Below are 22,910 nucleotides of genomic sequence, written 5' to 3' on the forward strand. Positions count from 1 at the left end.
AAAAAAAAAAAATTAGGTTTGTTGGTGATGTGTTTGCTTGTAAGTTTTACATCTCGTGTTTACAGTTTTCCAAGCGGTGGTAAGTTTCTTCTTCTTATTATTATTATTTAACCTATAAATCTATTTAAAATAATAAATAAATTATCCCGGTAATGTTTAATTTAGATTAATAACCTGTATAGTTCGTTTACACGTATAAAAAAAACTGGAGAAAGATAAATAAATCCTCCTTATTTATAGATATAATATAAATTACTGTAATTTATTCTTAAAGTAGTATAAGATTACAAATAGCTAAAGTATTGATCTTGTCTGGAAATATATATTCGAACATGAGAAGTTCCACATTAATCTTTGTGTGTTGCAGAGAAGTATTTTATTGTGAAGAGAAGCATCATTTACAGGGGCAGGTCTCTTCTTGCTGTTTTTTTTAGTTTATAAAGGAATTTATATATATATAATTTCGTTTTTTAGATGAAAATAAAAACGGATGAAATAGTTTAGAAACTCAGAAACCGTGATCAAATGGGAAGAGGATCGATAAGGAAAGTTTACAAAAGTACATGTAAAATGGTTTCGTGTTACGTTCTCTTCAGCTGAAAACGATTTTTACATGGAACAATTGGCGACTGTCTCTTTGCGTCATTCACAACACAATTTTTAAACGAATACAACACAGGACAAGGACATAAATTAACATATTTTTTAATATTTTATCACTGCGAATGAATGTTTGGAATTTAAAACGTTCGTTATTTTAATACATTTTAATACCGTTTTCTAAAGATAAAATTTATTAAGAACACGGCTTAACGTCTATAGAATTAATTTAAAACGTTAAAAAACACCACTCCCCCTCCGAATTATTTATTAATTTACTCGATAAACAAGTTTAATCTTGCGAAAATTAATTTGTGTGCTTTGCAGTGAAGTATCTATGCTTGCAGAGATGATAGCTTTACAGGGGCTGACTTGAATTTTAAAAAGTAGATAGAAAAAAATAAAACAAGCTTCTTTATTGATTTATAAGCAAAATGTTGATATAATAGCAGCACGTCTTTTTTTTTGTATAATAGAAAATGAGTAAAAATTAAATTAAGTTAACAACTTTTAATAAAAGTCTACAATTGAGAATTCGACTTAATTAACGAAATATTACATCCGAAGAGATTGATTTAATTAGAATTTAATTATCTAGAATATAAAATAATATTAAATTGGAAAGAAAATTGGGGAAATAAATTGCATTCTGTTAGTAGAAAAGTTTATTTTTCTTTTGTTTGTTAAGATTTAATGGTGTAAATATGAAGATAAGTAGAACTGTTGTTAAAACCTAAATTTTTAAGTTGAACAATTGAAAAAAAAAGAGAAGAAAAACAAGAACTAAAAGTATTTTGTTGTAAATTTTAAAAAAAAAATCTTGAAGAGAATCAGTAAAGGAACAGCAGAAAAAAAAAATAAAAAAGAACAGACAAACGACGTTGCTAAAGGGACAGTGTCAAGAAAGCTTTATAGAAATAGATTGCAGTAAAAGATAGCTGTATCAGTTAAACTTTAAAATAAGAAAAACATTAAAAAACTGAAAATATGATAAAAAGAAAAAATATCAGAAAATTTCAAACTTCTAACATTATTTTTCCCTCTTCCAAATCAACATTTTAAACAAGGAAATCACAATATATATATATATTTGATCAATTAATCTATAGTTAAACTAATTAAATATACAAAGGACTCGTTGCTATAGTAAAGTAATAATGGCAAATTATTGTAATTTACACGTTAACTGGACAGTTATTATTGGAACTCACGATTGCTATTATTATTATCGATTCTGTTCGTGACATTTGAGAACAAAAAACAAATTTATCTATCCTTCCTGTTAGATAGAAAATGTAAAAAAAGAAGAAGTTTATCGTGCGAAGAAAACAGGAATGAAATATAAATTACAGAGTTTTACAACTGTGTTTCAAATTGAAATGTTTACTTCAGAGATGAAAAATCGTATAGGGAGAGATGGGGTCAGAACAACAAAATAACATGTGATATTACTTTAATAATTAGGTTAATCTATAGTTAACTCATAAATTGATTTCTAAAGGTTCATTGCACTCTGTTATGACGAAAATAACACGAGTTATATTAACTATATTAAAGCAGAATCACGAGGAGCATTGCAGTGAAGTATGTCATCTTACAGTGAAGTACCATTTACAGGGGATAAAATTTTAAAAATTAATATAAAATTATCAGTTTTAATATAAAATTTAAACGAATTATAATTGATAAGTAACTAATTAATGGTCTAAATGCCTAAAATAAAATTTGCACGTAAACTAAATGAGCTACGTTTTAGGGCCTCACGCTTTTTAATTTATTACTAATTAGTAGAAAGTAAGGGTTTTATACGTCACAGCTTAGGGCTTCAACTAGGGCCTTTAATATTTATAATCTAAATAATCTTACGCACGTTTTAACAAGAAATTCGAATATTTTACTAAAATTGTTGGATAATTTCAGTAATTTTATTTACGTTAGTAATTAAATCTGCGTTTTTTAAACTAAATTTTTAAATAAAATTAATTATTTTTATTTTCAGATCTTTGTACAATGTTGAATGAATACACGTATTACATAAAAGTGGGTGAAGTTGGACAGATAAGTGTTGGAAACGAAAGCTTTCCGTCCGGTCAAAATGGCACAAGTACAGTACCAACGACGTGTATGGTCGAATTGGTCACGTGTCCGTCCTGCCATATCTCTGTGTCTTTTCTTCATATAAATATTTCTACCTGTAGCCAAGACAACAGTTGCAGGTAATTTAAATTCGCGTGCTACTTTCTTTATTCGGGATTCGCTGTTCTGTTACTATAACAGATCTTATAAATAGCCATTTTGCAAATAGCAATATTATGTTCTATAACCCAATTTCTTCTGTTTTTGTAGTAGCATACAATAGCTTTTTCTAACAATGATTTTATTAGAGTTTTTGAATAAATTATAAATCAAATATTATAATACTTTTGTAGTATTAACATCAATAAACTAAGCTGTTAACATTTGGCAATGTTTCACGTATACCTGTAATGACTACTAAAACAGGAAGCCATTAGTGCCTTTGTCACTGGGCACTTACAATCACACTTAAGCACTTTGGCACTTACGTACTAGCGTACTACTCTACACACATAATGATCCAAAAAAGGAATAAGCAGCAGGCAAAAGAGAGACTCAATCCTACAAATATACTACTGTAGAACAATCTCTATAGTATTCTGAATTTCACGAAATGTAATTTACTGTCTTACTGTGAAAGGTCTCTGTACTAATGGTTTCCTGTTTCAGCAATAATGTAAACACTGTAATTAAATTTTGCAGTTTTACTTTTTGAAATTGTACTTAAGCAGTAAATTTCTATATATTAAAAGCCATTTTAATAAGAAAATTTCACATTTATACATGATAGTGAAGTCTGTTAGTTGTACAGCTGTATTTGTACTACAGTAGTTTTACCGGATAAACCAATTAAATACTATAGAAATTCGTTTAGTATTATTCATATTTCTTGAAATATCATTAAATTAACAACATTTTTAAATTAATTTTTCAGGTGTAGTTACGTCCAAATTGTAGAACCATCTTACGACCACGTCAGGCGTCATCTATGCGGTTATGGGCGAAACAGCTCGTTCCATCACGTGGAATCTCAGACCAAGGTCACTTCCATTCGTTATACACGAAAATCAGCCTTTGATTCTTTCACCTTACAGTTCATTGTATTGAGTAAGTGTAAATCCCCTTAAGTTTTATTCGTGTGTAACTTATAAGATTGTAGACAACACAATCGATACGTCGATCTTTCAATTTGGGTTAATGGTTTACTAGCTGAAAAATCAATCTTTTTTTCAACTAAAAATAGACTTCAATAGTCTATTTGTAATGCTGAAGGATTAACTTACGGATTTATAATCCTGATTCGACGAGAAAATTAAATTTAGAAACTCCTCCAGACAGAAAACAAATTGAATTCTTGTAGACACTTGTTTTTTCCCCATGTTTTTGAATCCCAGACTATGAACCATTAACTTTAATTTATGGCTATGGATTTGGGCGGCTGACCAAATTGTGATGTTAAACTTTCAAAACTGACCTTTGTTTTCAGAATTTTCCATGTAATTCTGAAGTATCGATCAGTGTTTGATTCATAAAAATTTAATAAAAATCGATCGATCAATTCGGGTAAAATCGATTCAGATCCATGGATTTAAATTTAGATATTGATTTCTAACGCTGATAACTGAAATTCAGATCGAGATTTTTCTCTATAAAACAATTTTTGTCGTCTGAATCTCTGCTTCTTTAAACTCTGAGTTTGCAATATTCGAATGTTCTCAATTCCAATATGGATGCTAAAAATTGTAATTTACCAGTGATTGTTTTTCATTTATATCTTATAGATTATCTTTGGTACAACACATTAGTACACCATTAATAAGTGTGCCACTAGTTTAGAGAAATTGAGAACCATTAATTCATCATATATGCAGATATATACATATATTTGGCAGTTATCTTTGCTGAAGTAAAGGCTAACTCAAACTTGATGGAAAAAAAGTAAATTTAAGGATGCATAAAAGGCCCAAGCTGCCAAGAGGCCCCAAACTCCCTGATACCTTCTCAGGTTCCCCTGTTCTAAAAAGCAAATTTAGAATGCCAAAATAAGATCACGAAATTATCCCAACTTGCAATTTATTTCTATTCTTAAGATATGTTTCAGCATTCTAAAATACAAATTATTTTATATCCTTTCCTTTAATAAGTTTTAATTTTAAAAATCTAAAATATATATAGCTCAAATTTCATCTATTAAAATGTACGATGACATGTTGAAGAAGCCTGCAAGAAACTAGTCAGCAGTCCAGTTTAATATAAAATCGACTAAATTTTTCTAAAGAAAAAAATTCCAACTTAAGACGCCATTTTGCATCGAGAAATCCTTAAGAAATCAATGTAATTTCCTCAATAAAGTCAAAGTTCAAGCTGACTACTCCATAGAATACATTGTCATCTTGTAAAAAAAATTGAGGAAGTTTAAATAATCGAATAAAAATATTCTTATTAGATTATTAAAAATTTCCATTTGGTGTTTTTTTCTCCTTCCTTAGATTTTTAATGCCCGAACTAACTACATTAAATTTTTTTAATGGTAATAAAATTCGCATAATTAGACTGCTATCGGGTATGAATGTAAATGAGAATCACAAAGAAGGATAATTAATCTACTTGTCTTGTCTTCAATTTAAAGAAACGATTAAGTATACGCGAAGATAATAATAATAAAAAAAAAAGAATTTCCATTTGATGAGAGAAGTAAAATTACAACTTTCCTTCCCATTCATTCATTCATCCATTTTTCTTCCCCATAGAAAAAAAATCTTTAATGCAATTTAAATCTTTCAAACTTTCTTTAAAATGCATTTAGGAAAATGCAATTAATTATATATTCAATTTCCAGACGTTTCTCGGGTTTAAAACGGTTTTAAAAGTTCGTTAGAAAAAAAATACAGTCGATTCCCCAGTTTATTTAGAGGGGCGTGCTCGTGGGCGTGGCCAATTCCGAAGTGGGTGGGCCAATTACCAATGGGGGAGTGGGCATCAACATTACAAAGTTGGAGCCGTCGTTTGTGGGCGTGACTTGGTGACGAAAGAGGCGTGGCCAAACAGCGAAAGAGGCGTGGCCCACTGACGGTGGGAGGGGCCGATCGAAAGCGGGAGGGGCCAACGATTTATTGACGTATCCGCGATTTACGTATTTATTAATTTCGATTTTTAAAAAGTCCCTCCGTTCGTTAAGCATTAAGGAAAAGAAATTTAGAAGAGGAGTTTAATTATGTTTTATGGACGAAAATTTGTCATTTATAATTATGCATAACAGTAATAAAGTTAATTACATCTTATGAATGAGAATTAATTATAATCAATTAAGCGAAACGTAAATTAAATTGTAATTTACAGCGTCGGCTTGAATTAATTTCTCTAGCCTTAAAAATACCGGATTATCGATTTTTTTTAAAGCTGTTAAAAATAATCCAGATTTGAAATTAGTAAAAATATTTACGGCTAATTACACGCTGGAGCTATTAGAAGCTCGTCCAATGGAATGATTTAAACTGTGATTCTCAGAAGATTCATTGGATGATAATTTATAAGAAATTTCTAATTATACGAGGTGATTATGAGGAAGAGATAAAGCACTTAACTAAAGATTAAATGAAAAAAAAATGAAATAGAGTAAAATAGGGGTATTAAACTTTAAAAAAAGGGAAGGAAATTTAATTAAATCTTGCAAAGTTCAATAAATTTGATTTAGAACTGAGAAGAGAGATAAGGTTTTATAAGTTATAAAAGGTGGATGAATAGGAGGTATATATGTATCCGTGTAAGCATAAATTTTTAAATATAATTTTAAAAAATAGCAATATATCAGTAGAACAAAAATCCATAAACTTGATATTAAAATATTTCAAAGAAGAGCTTCGGTCATATGTTACATTCATAGCCAGGATGCTACGTTAGAAAAAAAAGGAAACAAACTCTATAAATTTATATATATAAAGCTGAATAAGAATGCAAAATAAAATTGTACAACCCGAAATATCCAATTTGTGTTGTTTCTGGTATTGAATCTACCTTTTTTTTTTGGTCCTAAGAAACTCTTAAAAATTGCTTACCTTTAATATAAAAAAGGAATTCTTTGATAAAAATCAATTTTCTAAGGTACTGGATTTATTTATTTTTTTTTATTGGAAACAAGTATGTTAGGGAAAAGAAAAATTTAAATATTTTTTAGAAAAGTTATTATGCAACTTTATGAAAAAAAAGAAAAATAATCATAATAAAAAAAAAAATTATAGTAATCTTCCAGAGATGGCGCCATGAGCAGATTTGTTTACAAATTAAAATTATGAAAGTATTTTTAATTTAAACTTTAATTAAATTTAAATGAAATTATTTTAAATTTTAAATGAAATTTTTAATTTTTGCTTTGGGCTTGAAACTTTTATATTTAATCATTTGTATCCAATTAGTATGTATATTTCTAACGTATTACTCAATTGATATTCGTAATGTTTTATTTATTTATTTGTTTATTTTAAATTAAATTAACGGTTATTTGTTTTTTAATGTCAAAATTTTAAAATATAAAACAATTAATTTTCTTTAAATTCATATATGTAAAAGATAATTTAACCAATAGACTTTAATTTCAAAATTTAAATATCGGCCAATAGTCTTATTCTTGATAAAAAATGTATTAACCAATAGACTTTAAGTAATTTGAAAATTTAAATATCAGCCAATAGTCTTATTCTTGATTAAAAATGTATTAACCAATAGACTTTAAGTAATTTGAAAATTTAAATATTAGCCAATAGTCTCATTTTTATTTAAAAATAGCTTAGCCAATCGACTTTTAATAATATATAACTCGAAATATTAGCCAATAATTTTCTTCCTATTTAAAAATAAAAACAATTTTAAAAATTTAACGAATTTTTATTAATTAACACGTTCGAAGATATAACTAATAATATCCGCCTAATTTAAATATTTAACTATTTTTATTTCTAATTTACATAAAAATAAATCCGTTTAATATAATAATTTATTTATACATTAATTATTCAGATATAAACAGATTAATAAAGCTTTATTCCAAATTAAATTTCCATGAATTTTTTTTTATACGAAAATATCTTTGAAACAAATCATCATTAATGAATAAATAATGCCATTTAACATGACTTTATTTTAATTAAGTAGAAGTTTTTAAATACAAAAATAGCAAAAACGTAATAAAAATTAAATCTAAAAATACGTATTAAAATGGTTTAATTATATTACAAGATGGAGACAAAAATTACTTTTTTGTTTATTTTTATTTTTACTTTTACTTTTACTGGGGACACAGCTTAATAATTCCTGCAGTGGCTCGTTATAACTTCGTGGGGGCACAGGTAAATTTAATTTAGGGGCCCCGTGTACTGTACGGTGTTGATTTCAAACATTTTTTTCTTCAAGAAGAATATATTTCCACTTTCTTTGGGGAAATACTTTCTTATAAAAGATTGGTTTGGGATCCTTCTGTTGGTGGGGGCCCCCAGTCAATTGCCCTTTTTGCCTATACGATAACACTCGACCGAAGTCCTATCCCTTTTAAATATTGGTGTTTACAGATCGAGTGTCATAACTCGAATGGGATCTATTTTAATGACGGTCTTACTCGTTACAACTTTTAAAAAACTCATCCCTACCCTAAAAGTTAAGCATTTTTCTCCACGTTATAATAATTAATTATATAAAAAGTTATTGAAATAAAACATGATAACAGATGGCGCCACGCACGACGTTTTAAACGTTGTTGCCAGGAAAGTTACGCAGCTCGTTGCTGGCTATTTTAAATAAATGCAACAATATTAATAATAGAACGGCATAAAGCACAGATATAGTATTCTTTTTTTTTTATTAAAGAGTGATCAGTAAATTACTTTTTAATTCACTTATAAGAAATTTCGTTGTCGTACATTTAATCCAAATTGAAAAGGCGGGGGGAAAAATTAATATCCTTTTACTTTGATTAGAAAATATCAAGAGAAAAATTTCTCAGGGATGAAAAATTTCTTTATCCTTCATGCTTCAGAAAATTCAATCAATATTAGAAAAGAAAACTGTTTTGATTAAAGCCCTTTATTGGATACTTAATCAATTTTAGCCCTTGAGTAACTTTATCCCTGTTTTCTAATATCGAATGTACGCTTTAAATTGAGGGAAGAGGGAAAAAAATATGTTTCATATCATTTTATAAACTATAGTCCACAAAAAAAGTAATAAATTTCAAATATATACTGGTATTTTTACTTTCTAAGCTTTTTTCCACGTTTATTAAATGAATTTTAATTAATAAATAACTTCAAATCTTTAAATTTCGTTCAGATAACGCTATTGGTTGATGAATCAGATATTTGAATTCAAAATTTTAAATGCCATCATCCGATTGGTCAATACTTAAATAATTTAAATTTGAAAATTTGAATCTAAGTAAGTTATTGGTTAAAAATAAAATTTAAAAAATTCTATTGGTTAATTATCAAAAAAAGTAATATTTGAAGATAGTTTAATAAGTTAATACTTAAATAGTATAAATCTGAAGTAAAAAAAAGAACATCTATTGATTAATTTTAAAAAATTGAAATTTGAATACGTTAATTGATTAACTTTCAAAAATTTAAATTAAATGCATGAATAAAGATCATTAACAGTTTTTTTTCCTAAGGTAATTAGGTAAATGATACCTTTTAACATTTTTAAATAATTAATTTCAATTATTTTAACTGAAATTAATTATGAGCCATAACATACATTCAACGTTATCACGTCAGCAGAAACATTATCCTTCAGAGGACCAAGATCATCATCAATAGATGGCAGTACATCCTTTAAATCTTCTCTTCTTCATAATAAATTCAATTAAAAATTAATCAATCTTGTATAAGAAACTCCTAGAAGCCAAGAGGAATTGCTTTTCTCCCCCCTCTCTCCCTGGAAAATAAAATTTATTTCCTCGATAGAAAATAAGATATTTTAGACTAAAATTTATATACCACTCATCCGAATGTCAATTCAATCTATAACAAAATTATTAAGGCTCTATTGGTTATTTTTATTTTTTACTTTTTCTTTTATAGACAACATCTATACCTTCCAAGGCACACAAGACTATTCAGAATCCAATGGCACAGGAACTTTTCAATCTCCTTATTTTCCTCAAATCTATCCGAGTGATTACGTTGCAGAATACAGATTTCACAATTTAAATGTCATGGGTTGCGTACAAATAATATTCACCGATTTTCGTATATCACCTTGGTCATACATAGAGGCAAGTGCATTCTTTTTCTTCTTCTTCTTCTTCTTCTTCTTATATTTATTATCATTTTTCCCCCCTTCCTTCCTATAAAAATCTATCGTGTGATGTTCTCCTATTGATCTTACCAGATTTCTTTTCCTCCTTTATTGAATTTTTCCAGACTTATTTCTCTTTTCAGATATTTTTGAATTTTATTTTATTTTTTTATTTTTTATTTTTTAATCTTCGAAGTAAGTTAGAAAATTTCATTTCTTTTTTTTATTAAATGTGTGATTCAATATATTTTAAAATTCTTCATCATTTTAAAAAATTATTTCTTCTCCAATCGTCTTACCTTTCGTGCTTTTGATTTACTGAATAGATTTATTTTTTTATATAGAGAAGTTGTTTTTCTATAATTCTTCTCTTATATGTTTATCTTATGCATAAAATTTTTAATATCATCCCGAGAAAATTGATTAAACTTTTAGAAAAAAAATCATAAATAATTCTAGCTACTTACAAATTATCTAGAATTCTGTGTAATCTATAGTTTAATAATGGCTTTAACTTCACAAGAAATAGTTGCAATATCCACGCTAGCATGATATGTGCAAATATATGAAATGATTTTAAATTTTTATACAGTAATTTCTTTTATAAAGGAAGATATTAAATAAATACACGACATATTTCGGAATATAAAAGTATTCAAATGATCCAAAATGGCGTGTGGAGTGTACACAACGATTACAGTCGACCCTCCCTATAACACTGTTGATTTTTCCGTTTTATATGAATTCTATGTTGTACGAGTCACTTACATTTTAGAAATACGCGAGCCGTTCACAGCCCGGCACACGTATTTGTAAAATTTAAGTGACTCGTACAACATGGAATTCATATAAAACGGAAAAATCAACAGTGTTATAGGGGGTCGACTGTATTTTCAAGAGTTTGTAGCTGATTTAATCATTTCTATAGAACTATGCATATAAATAAATTACGTAGAGCTTCTTCTCCACATTTTGAAAATTCTAGATTTTTTTTTATCTACTAGAATATTAAATAACTCTAGAATTTACATACAGAAGAACTTTAGTATTATTTAGAACTCTATATGAAGAAGCTAGGATCCATCTAAAGTTCTAGACTTTAGGGCAATTATAAATTTAAAACTTCCAGATATAGATCTGTTTGTTTTCTTGTTTGAGGCGGTTAAACTTACCACTCTGGAGGACCCAGGATCGAATACAGTATGCATAAATGTCCGAGTGGATGAGACCGCTGGTTTGCGGGAATTTTTCGGTTTTTCTTCACGTACCTAACAAATAAATAGGAAAAATTTCCATAAAATAGAGTATTCCCCTTGGCTGATGGCTTATGTGGCCAAAGGGGTGCCCCGGGTGGGCTATGTGGCAATGTATTCATTCGGTCACTAATAAACCGTTTTGCCATTGTCAACATCATTAACAAATTTAAATAGAAGTGATTTTAAATATAAAAATCTTATGCCAAAGAACAATGCAAATAAATAAATAATTCTAGAGATTAATTATTTATCGAAAAAAACTAGAAATCATTAAAAATTTTAGAGATTAACAGAGGACTAATGTCTATTTCAAATTCGACCAATTAGAGTAAACGAAACAATGACGTCGTTGAAAAATTTTATTACTCGATATCTAACGTATAACGGATGGAACTGCCTGTCTGAAGAAAACGTTTTATTTTACTTTACTTTATTTATTAATTTTTTTTATAAATCTCCTGAGAATATTTTGTTTACTTTATAGTCACTGCAAATATTCATATTTATAAAGATTTAGGTTATAAAATTTGATATAAATCTCATAACCGATTCTGATAAATAGAAAAATGTATCCATTTTCAATCTCGATATGAATACTATCACCTATTTATAAGTAAATTAACATATGTAAATAGGCATATATACGTATATATTTTTATTATTTAATGTAATAAAATCGATATAAAACAAGCAAGAAATCGTAAAAAAAAAAAACAATTTTTTTCCTGTATTATTAATAGAGTGAAATTAAATAAAATCATATGCATAATGTGTTTCCTCCATAAAATATATAACTTATTTAGAATGCTCCATTAAAATTAATAGAAAATACACGACCAGACAGGCTGGAATTCACAGAGAGGGAGTATAGAACATTCTATAATTCATAAAATAAGCGTTTTATAAACCATACTTAAAAATTTACTTCCAAAAAAAAGAAGAAAATTTATCTTTTCAAATTTAATAGAGAACTTTTGAAGATGTTTACATATTTTTCTAAAATAAAAAATAAAATAAAGCAAATAATTCTTGAACAGTGTCGAAGGGAAAATTGCTAGCATTCATATTTCTCAATAAAACTAGATATAAATTTTCTTTTCCCCATTTAAATATATAAATTTTCAAATATTTCTAATGGAATATAGAGAAGAGGAAAATAATAATAAAAAAGTAATAATAAATAAAACAGAAAATGTGTTTTGCTTTTCGGAAAGTTTATGTAATATTCATGTTGTTTTGAATAGAAAATAAGCCATTAATATATTTTATTATTCTTATTTTTCCCCCCGTTCTTTTGTATATTTCAATTTTGTGTTTATGTTTGTCTTCTGTGCTTTTATCCCTTTGATGATGAATGAATGTATTAAGGCGTAAATGGAGGCTGAATTTTGATATTAAATCTGAATTTAGTACTGCTTATTTCGAAATTATTCTTGTTTAAGTGGATGGAAAACGTGGAAAATATTATTAATTATTAATTCATCCATCAATTGTTTAGCATTTTAGTTTCTTTTCTACAGCGCCTATCATTGAACGAGTGGATAACATCACTGAACACAGTGATGTGCCTGTTTTTGCGCCTGACCAATGTGCTGGCCACGTGGAGTTTTCTTCACGTGTTAATCATGCGACGGCTTACCATAGAAAATCTGTCGGCAGGCACCCCGTATGCAAATCGTCCATGTGTTTATGGGCGATCTGCCAAAGGTTGTGTTGCCCCACTCAATCAGTCTGGTCTTTTGTTACAATCCCTTTAATAATTAGCCTCCATTTTTTAAAGAACCTGACATTTCTACTTAATTTATAATTTAATTTTGTAGATTTAAGGTGTCTAGTCTTAAGTTATTTAAGTGGTCACACGAACTCATAGTTTCACGGGAGAGGAACTCGTTCATTGAGATAAAATTCACTAAATGAGTTCGTTCCACATGATACTCCCAACGTGCCAGACACTCAGATTACTTGAGACTAGGCTCTAAGAAAGCGAAGACCACAAACACAGTCAGGGTCTTTGCCTTCTTGGTGGTCATTGCGGTTTATAGTTGTATCCGTATATATAAACATCAACTCACAGCCCGAGTAGATAACAACAACACCAAACGATCGCCTAATTATCGGGCTATTATAGCCCGATAATTAGGCGATCGTTTGGTGTTGTAGTTGTATCCGTATAAGACCTTCAAGGAAATCGGGCTGGGACCTAAACAGTGGTTGATATGACGTTGAGAAGTGGCCCTAAATTATCTCTGTGGTATATTCTGTAAGATAATTTTTATTATGATTTAGTAAATATTAATCTTCTAAACTTGTGCTATATTATATACCCAAGCCTGCTATATTTCTACAAAGCAAACGAAAAACTTTGTATGCGACAATGGATCCATAATAGCTGAAATATTGAAGAAATCATTTATAATAATGGTTTCCGCAGTAATTTCAATTGCAGAAAATGAAATCGATTTTCCAAATGCAGCGAAATTTTGGCACTATTTGGACCTATATACATTATAGGATAGCACCAGAGGGACCATTTATGGGGCCTGAAAAGATAATTAGACTAGGCCTCTCTCACCCAGAATCGCACAAACACGTTGCAGAATCACACAAATGTTTGAAGAACATCAGAATTTCTGAGAGATCCTGATGTTCTTCAATACTATTATATAAGCAGGTGAACTACTAGACAATGTCAGTTCCGTTAATCTTACTAGGATTAAGGAACATAAGAATATTTTAATTTTATTAAATCCTTGTAGAGAAATATTTATTTTTATATTTATAAATGACTAAATACGCCGAAATATTTTAAACTTCAATTTATTTATTAACAGGTTCTGGATACTAATAGAACACGAATAGCAATGTATGATGGGAATATCTTCCGTCCACCAGTTACAGTTTCAACAGGGCCTAATTTAACACTTTACTTTAAAGCAAACGATGATTATCCAAATTCTGGTTTCAGAGCCAAGTATGCATTCTTTGCAGGTACAATATATGTTTAATTATGTTATCAAACTATTCGTAATTAATTAGCTTTATCTAACTTGGATCCTTTTGCAGATGCTGAGAAGTGCCAAGTGATGTTACCTTCAACGGGTGAATTTCAATTTAATAAAAAAACGTTTTTAGTGACGACAAAACAAGAATAATTTTATGCTGCTTCCATTACAGAATGCGGTGGTTCTCTAGAAAATCATGGAGGAGTAATCACGTTAAGCAAAACCAATACTGACCAGAAGATGCAGATTTATGATTGTGTTTGGATTATCCATCCTAAATTCACCTACACCTACGAAACTTATTTAGCATTAAGAATAGCCCAATTTAAGAACATGGGTAAGTTATACGAATCCCAGTTTGACCCGAAGACTTCAAGTCATTGTTGAGTTGACTCGGATTTGGTACTTTGCTTTGGCTAAGGTACTTCAGGCTGAAGTACCTTAGCCAAAATAAAATGCTGTAAAGAAGAATCCACAAGTATATGGTACATATTTCTCTTAGGTCAAAAGTCAACTTTGGAGATTAGACAAGGTATCACGTCCACCTCCCGCCTTCTCTACACAGCCAGAGGTTACCACCAGAAACCATCTGGTCAAGAGCTGATTGTATCAGCTAGTTCGGGTTATTATTTAAGGTTTAGTGGGTGTTTTGGAAACAATTCCTTCATGTCGATCGTTTATAGCACGTTCACTTATAACGGTAACTATTAAATTTCATGATTTTCATACATCGAAATAGATCGATTAATGGTATTGTTATATCATGTTGCAGAATGCCACCACACGCAGGAGTACCGCTGTAAAAATGGAAGATGTATAAAGAAGCAACTGAGATGTGATGGATTTAATCATTGTGGTGATAAATCAGACGAATCATCTTGTTTCACGGGTCAGTATCTTCATTCTTCTTAAATCAATGATTTAGTTTAGTATACGGCAATGGGCGATTTGCCAAGGAAAATTCCTCCAGGGAGAACTTTCTAAAGGAAATTGGCCCCTCTATTTAGATGTTAGCAACGCGAAGAAAACCCGGCAAACTCCACGCGGACAACCTATTGAGGAGGTGCGAACCCACGAGTGTTCGGTGGTTTTATTCAGTCGGCCACTGGTGGATCCTTAATTCAAGCGCAAATAAATGCATTCCTAATCAGCTATATCAATAAAAAATTATTATAAAAATTTCACAGACCCTGCATTAAAAAGGGGGCTTCAAAGCTTCCAAACGCATTAATTTAAAGCCGACCCCTATTTAAATCGAATAATTTTATATTAGTTTATCTATTTTTAGATCACGTAACCATACAGTTAACGTCATAAATATGAAATTATAGTAAATATATAGTACAACAGGGACTCGATATAATTATAGCCACTCAGTCAATCTGCCTAATTGGTTTATCGCGTGATAGACTCGCACCAAAAACAAGAATGCCAATAGTATAATAAAGACTGGTAAGAGAAGTAATTTGGACGTTACTTTATATTGCTACAAGTAGCAGTATAGAGTTACTCGAGTGTGATAACAGGAAATATAAGGATTTAAAGCTGTGGAAGAGCTTACTACACTCACGTGGCTTCGATATTTTCAGGTACTTCGAGTGGTCGGGACACCAGCTGGTGGCAATCGTTCTCACCCAAGTTATATTATCCCAAGCAAGACGGAGGAGGTTCAGGCAACCCTACAACTCTCATACTCATCGCTAGCATTGCGGGCTTTGGTATGTTCGTCTGGACATTCGCTACAGTCCTTACCAAGTTGCAGAAGAAGAGGAGGACTCCGAATATTCGCGAGGCGGTACACACCATCAGTGGCGATGTTGGTAAGTTGTCTCAATATATCTATTAAAAAATTTTAAAAACTATTTAATCTAAGTAAATAGTTTGTCTACGTACAAAAACAGTTGGAGGAGGGACGTAATTGAGGCCAAAAAAAATTCCCTGCAACGATTTCATTAAAGATTCTTTCAGCCTTCAATTTTCTGTCTGGGTATTGTTTGAGCTTTTATTGTAGTGATCCGGATTAAAGTGCTTCCTGCTCTATCAATCACTGGACAATTTTCAATGATGCTAACAAATTAATGGCACGTGCTCACTCCCTCTCGTAAAATTGATTTATCTTATCCCTCTTTTTTTCTCTCTTTCTCTCTATCTATCTGTCTGTATATATTTTTAGTGTATTTTATCTCAATAATAGGGATTTTTTTGTGTTGTACATTAACAACAAAACCGTAATTAATTATGTAACTTAATTATTAACATAATTATCAAGAGATGGCGCCACGCAAAATTTCAAAAAAGGATTATTTTTTTTTAAGTTGTTAATTACGTTTTCTTAAATTTTTACAGAAACGGTTAATTTGTTTAAAATCTAAATTAATTAAATTTTTATGAAAAAGATTAGATATTTAATTTTGAAAAATTTTAATTCGCAATTATAATAATAATTACCTAAATTATCCCTAGATGGTGCCACTACAACCTTGCTCTAACGATATTTTATCACCGATTTATGGGTATTTATACAATTTTGATCGATTTTCTTGCAAATATATATATTTATATTTCAGACAGTTGCCAGTTTTAGAACGTGAGAAGCTCATAAATCGTAGAAAATGTCTAAAAATTTTCCTTGAAATTTAATATAGATGTACCTGGTTAAATATTCTCGACCAATATTGTTAACAAACGTTTACATAAAATTTAATCAATTTTCTCAGAAAGTATGTAATATAATTTAAAGTCTCTAAGAAAATCGCTTGTGTGTAGGATTATAAGTAAGATAAATTAGCAAAATCTATCGAATTCGACGTAAAAACATAAGAAATCCTTGTATCTTTTATTGGCACTGTACTTGATAACCGATGGTTTGTATTGCAGATGCCGAGAATCGGAGGAATTCTCCACCATCCCCACCTATGTACGATCCACCCCCGTCGTACGAAGACGTAGTCAAGCCGTACACTACACCACCCCCGGACTATACGACGGCAGTGAGCGGTATGACCCGCAGTGGTGCTGATAACTTAGCCTTTGTTCCGGATAGTCAGGGCGAATCCAGGACCCACTTACCACTTCTGAGGAACCTTTTGAGGAATTTAAGCCCCACTCAACCTCCTCCTCGTCCTCCTCCACCCGGATCTTCTAGGAGGACCTCGAAACACAGCTCTTTAGCCACCACTCCTAACTCCAGTGGGACCGGGGAGTGCGAAGTTTTTGTCATCACGCCCGGTAGCTGTAAGCACAATGGAGCATGTAGTTGCGCCTATTATCGCACCCCGGCATGTTCTAGTACGCAAGATAGTCGCTGCTGAGCCATATCAACTGTAGGTGCTTCGTTTTCCTCCCTTAGTTCGAACAAAACGTGCCTTTCTGATAGTTAGAAGGCGTCTTTCCCCCACTATCTTTCTCTCTATCTCTCTTTCTCTATCTCTCTATCTCTCTTCAAAAGTAGCATCTTAGATTAGTGCACATTAACATATGTTATTTTTAGGTTCCATGACGCCAGGAACCCTGGTACGTCTCTAGAAACGAAGACTATAGAGGAAAAAAAAAAATACAAAAATACAACAAAAAATTTATTTTCTTTCAGCTAGCAATACGGAGGAGTGTAGATTCGCTCGTGTCGTGTGTATATACAGATACATATTCATATATAAATATACATACATAAATTATATAATAAAATATAGATGAATTTTTTACTGTAAATAATAATTCTTTGGTTTCTCACCGGTGAGAAGTCGTGGGTAGAGTTCCTTGTAAATATCGTTTGTAAAAAGATGGCGATGGGTGATGTGCGCCATCTTGAATGTTCACCTGGTTCACAATAAACCGATCTGTTGATATTAAAACTTGTGTTTTGATTGGATGAAAATGGCTCCGTGTTAAATATCCACCCAAGAGAAAACTTTGGCACTTGGTATCTGTAAAGAGATCGTTTTAACGTACAATTAAATTGAAAATCCTTCGTGACAAATCTATAGGGAGAAGCGATTTTCATAAATTAAGAAAATTACTGGAGTAATCCTTACAGGCAACGATTTCAATCATACCGAGATTATTTTGGTAAAATGGTCGATTAAGCTGCTATTTTGAGGTCGTAGCCGCTACGAAAAGTGATTTTTCGTGTCGAATATGGTTTAATAAGTTAATACTTAAATAGTATAAATCTGAAGTAAAAAAAAGAACATCTATTGATTAATTTTAAAAAATTGAAATTTGAATACGTTAATTGATTAACTTTCAAAAATTTAAATTAAATGCATGAATAAAGATCATTAACAGTTTTTTTTCCTNATTGGTCGATTAAGCTGCTATTTTGAGGTCGTAGCCGCTACGAAAAGTGATTTTTCGTGTCGAATATGTATATCTGATGCAATTTCATCTAAGAGATACGCCATATGTCTCTATAATCCGTGATACGAACGAATTTAAATGGGTTCTTCACAATTGTGCGAGTGCGAATTATGACTCATAGTGTTACGTATAAAATGGAAACGGCCCCCTTTATAGTCTTACACAATTTTAAACTCGTTGCTTTAATCCAGCAGTTCTCAACTAGTGGTACACAAACCACTGGGATCCGTTAGTATTACAAGTCTGTAGAGAGAAGGCTCGGGTGGTACGCGAGTGAAAAGGGGTTGAGTACCGCTGCTTTAATACATGCAAGCAACACAACAATTAGACGATTACGGGAGGACTTTCTACTAGAAACTCGCCCCTATTTAAATATTAGACACATGAAGAAAACCTGAAAAAATCCATATGTGATTAAGTGGTTTTATCCGCTCGGTCACCGGTGAACCACTTTTCTAAAAATTCTTTCCTACCAATGGCCTAGTGTGTAAAGTCACTGAACACTAAACACTGAACACTATAGAGAAAATTTCAATATATTTCATTAATCGATATCACGACAGAACTACGTGGGCACAATTTGTATAATACGTAATTAGGATTCACTAAATATAATGCCTTAATAAACATGAAAATGTAGACAATTAAAGTGTCAGATATATTTTAAGATACCACAATAAATTCGGCCACGGAGTAAATATCAAGTTAAATGTATTCAAATAAATCTCTCTCAGTTAGAATAAATATGAATATAGCATTAAAATGGAGCGAAAAGACAAGAAACTGTACTGTGTTATAATAAATTGTATTAACACAGCCAAACCTGCAAACAACAACCACTACTGATGGAAGAATTAAAAATGCCCGTCGTTCGCAAGTTATTTAAGCATTGCCGTTATTGCAGGTTTCGCACATAAAAAATTCAACTGTGAATACCGCGATGGCGCAGATTTAAGCAAGAAGTTTCTATAAATATTATAATAAATTGAGTTAAATTTATATTAAAGTTTATTGGTTTATTGGATAATCTACTCCAAATGTAATTCAGTAAACAGAAATATTATATTATTAATTTTTTCCACAAAGAAATCATTAATAATCGCGTTGTAAAGCTTAATTTCCGAATGTTCTTACAAGAGATTCGTACGGCGGAGGGCATCAATTAAATTTAAAATATAGAAGTAAAGAAGCGTTAATAACTAATTAAGACGCCATACTTAAAAGACGTTTATGCAGTGATTCGTTTGGAGCAAAGAAAAAAAAAATATATATATATATATATATTAATAATAACAACTTCCTTTTGTTAAGTATTAATGAGAATTTCCTCATTACTTCTGCCAAAAAATTAGTGTAACAAATTTCTACAGAAAACTGCCGTTGGCGGCAGCACTGCGCTTAACATTACGCTCGGTCACGTGACGAGAAACCGCAGGCTTTGAAATGTTTGAAAGCGGTCACGTGACAAATACGGCAGCGCATATTGCCAAATGAGCGGCCATCGTGTTTTTTTTTTTTTTTTTTTTTCGAATTGTTAAAATCCGGTAAAATTAAGTCGCGACAGATGGCGCTGTTTTCGACGAGGCGCGGCTAGACGTCCGACCGGCGCGTCGCCACGCGTAATCGCGCGGCCGGAGAGATCTTCTCGTGATCGTTACGCGACGGTTTTCGTCGGTGCTTCCGTCGCGCCATTGGCTGCCCGAACCCCACGTGACGTATTAAGAGATCGGAATCGTGCGTATCGAAGTAAACGTCACGCGATCGGATTTCTGAACGCCATTAACGTGACGTTGTAAAATCCCTCGCCGAACGAGGCGAGTATTTCGGAAAGAGGAAAGGAATATTCTGTGATTAAATAAGGAGAAGAGGCAATCGATCGGGGAGGTGGAGGATGTCCAAACATACAATTAAGTATTGATAATCCACTTAACAGTTATGATGCGCGCGATAATAAAGTTTGCGCTGCTAACTAATTAAATATTAGCCTTAAAAGAAACGACTTAAATTACTGTAAGAGTCGAAATGTCCCCCCCTTTTTTTTCTCCCCTGCCAGCCTGCTAAAGGACGCCTCTCCGCTTATGTGATGGCTCCGTTGTATCGTCGGCGGCCCGGGTCACGTGACTCGGTCGTTGTTGCGCCGTTCCTCGGTGCAACGTTTTACTGGTTCGTTGCCATCTTGCAACTCGCGGAACGACGAGTTTGGCGCACCGTGCTGCGATTCTCTTACGTCACGGAACCGTGAGATTAGAAGGTTTTTTTAAAAAGTCATGTGACTAACGGCCACCTTTGGATTCGCCATTTCTCTGCTTGCATTCGTGTTGCTTGGCGTTACATAAATTTCTTCCCATTGCAGTGGTGATTTATGTTACATTTCAATCTTCGTGGTGCGAGATAAAGGTGGCTTGAAACAAGGGAAACAGTTCTAGATAAATCACGTGACGCTACCAACCCGTCGCCATGATTCAACTCGCTTTAATGATGTATTTTATTGTAATGGATAATTGAGTCACGTTTCCAATTCTTTCGTAACATCTATATGCCGCTTTCTATGAGTAAATGTAACATTATGAGAGATTAAACAGATAAAAATCTCGGATGAGTCATACATAAGTGGGTGTCTTTTTCGTTTAATATGTTTGCTTTTTGATTCCGGGTACTTTTTAAAAGAAAAAAAAATTCGTGCCATTTACATCGTAAATTTCAAAATGGAGTACGTAACACGTGCTAGACTCACGCGACATGCAACGTATTAAACGTAACAATGTGAGAAGTCGATGGTTTCTAGTCTCGAATTACAACTGAAATTACGTCACATCACGTGATGAAGCCGTCATGCTACGTCGTGTCACACGAGGAGGAGTGATTGACTGTCAACACTCACGTAGCATGTTTCATCGCGTTACACACTCGTTGAGGGACACCGAACGGGATCGAGCCGACGTAACGTCACGTGACGTTCTTCTCGGCCATGACAGTATCCAGCGTTTGTTTATGACGTAACACATAGCATGTAATTTAAAACGAGTCTGATAGATGGAGCCACGTGGAATGCCCTCGAAGAGGGGGAAAGCTATTAAATTAAATAATGTTAGTGTTTACCTGACTGACGTCGAGACTATAAATGAGAAAATTTCGTGGAAAGCGTCCCCATTTCTGCACCCCTCTACATTAATAACAATCGTTATTGATTTCAACATTACTTTCTAGTAGATTTCTCTTAAATATGACTTCAAACAAGCGATAATAGCAATTTTTTAAATTATCTCCCGACGTTCATTGCGATAATTTTAAATTTAAAAAAACCGGTTTTGTATTTTCAAAATTCATTCTTTCAACTCGAATTTATAAAACAATTAATACAAAATATGCTAAAATATTAAATAATTAAACCATTTAAAAGCATATATTTGCTTAAAACACTATTTACAAATAAATATTTAAACTTTAAAATAAATGATCTCCCATCATTCATTGTTTCATTTTAAATTTTCAAAAAAAACATTCCCATCATTCACTGCTTCGGTTTGACTTTTTAAAATTTTAAATTCTGCAACCGAAGAATCTAGAAAAATAATTAAAAATTTAAATAATAAGCTAATGGTAAACAAATTATTTAAATTCTTATTTTATTAAGAATTTATTTAAATAAATAAATATTTATTTTTTAAAATGTATGTAAGTTTTTTTTTAATTTAAAACGGTTACGTCATAAAATGTAATTTAAATGTTATTACGTAAATGTTTAAAATAAACAAATTATATTTGTTAACAAGAGTTGAATTAATAATTTAAAAATATTTTTAAAGTTTCGAAATCGGTTACAATTTAATTTAAAACTTTTACATTTATTATCAATTCGCATGCAGCGATTTAAATTTTCCAACATATCACGTGATTGATTTTAAAGTCATAACATCATCCAGGCTAGGAAAGTAGAAAATTTAAACAGTTATTAATAACAATTTTAAGAAATATTTAAATATTATAGTAAAACTTTTAATAATTAATGCCATTTCTGTAAATTTTGAGAGTTTGAGGAAGGAGTGAGCATGCGCCAGATTCAAATTTAAAATTCAAACGAAAATATTTGAAACGGTTGCGAATCCCGCAGATAATAATTAAAATTAATAATAATTTAATTGAAATTTTTTGTTAGAATAATAATTAAAATAAAAATTCCGATTTTTTAAATTCGCTAACCCTTGATTAAATATAAACGGAAACATTTTTATAACTACGTTAATCAAACGACGTAATAGAAAATTCAAACCGTTAAATAAATAAAAGTAAAGAAGAAATAAATACATTTCAGAAATTAAAAAAAGCAAATGGG

General features: G+C 31.1%; 1 protein-coding gene across 2 annotated transcripts; it reads left to right on the plus strand.

The window, feature by feature from the left end:
* Window positions 1-10: 10 nt before the first annotated feature.
* LOC111626363 lies at window positions 11-18,050 on the plus strand. Of its 2 annotated transcripts, XM_023369720.1 has the most exons (12): window positions 11-79; window positions 2,600-2,816; window positions 3,611-3,783; window positions 9,747-9,940; window positions 14,051-14,207; window positions 14,283-14,318; window positions 14,394-14,558; window positions 14,724-14,921; window positions 14,994-15,110; window positions 15,811-16,041; window positions 16,685-16,734; window positions 17,099-17,210. In XM_023369720.1, exons 1-11 carry the CDS (start codon window positions 28-30, stop codon window positions 16,708-16,710), a joined length of 1,566 nt encoding a protein of 521 aa, XP_023225488.1. In that variant the 5' UTR covers window positions 11-27; the 3' UTR covers window positions 16,711-16,734; window positions 17,099-17,210. The 2 variants fall into 2 exon arrangements, with proteins under 2 accessions (XP_023225488.1, XP_023225480.1); XM_023369712.1 differs by lacking the exon at window positions 16,685-16,734 and having other exon boundaries at window positions 17,099-18,050.
* The last annotated feature ends 4,860 nt before the right edge of the window (window positions 18,051-22,910 follow it).

The sequence above is a fragment of the Centruroides sculpturatus genome, unplaced genomic scaffold (genome assembly GCF_000671375.1).
Source record: "Centruroides sculpturatus isolate CEXI.00-Female unplaced genomic scaffold, Cexi_2.0 scaffold203, whole genome shotgun sequence".
NCBI lineage: Eukaryota > Metazoa > Arthropoda > Arachnida > Scorpiones > Buthidae > Centruroides > Centruroides sculpturatus.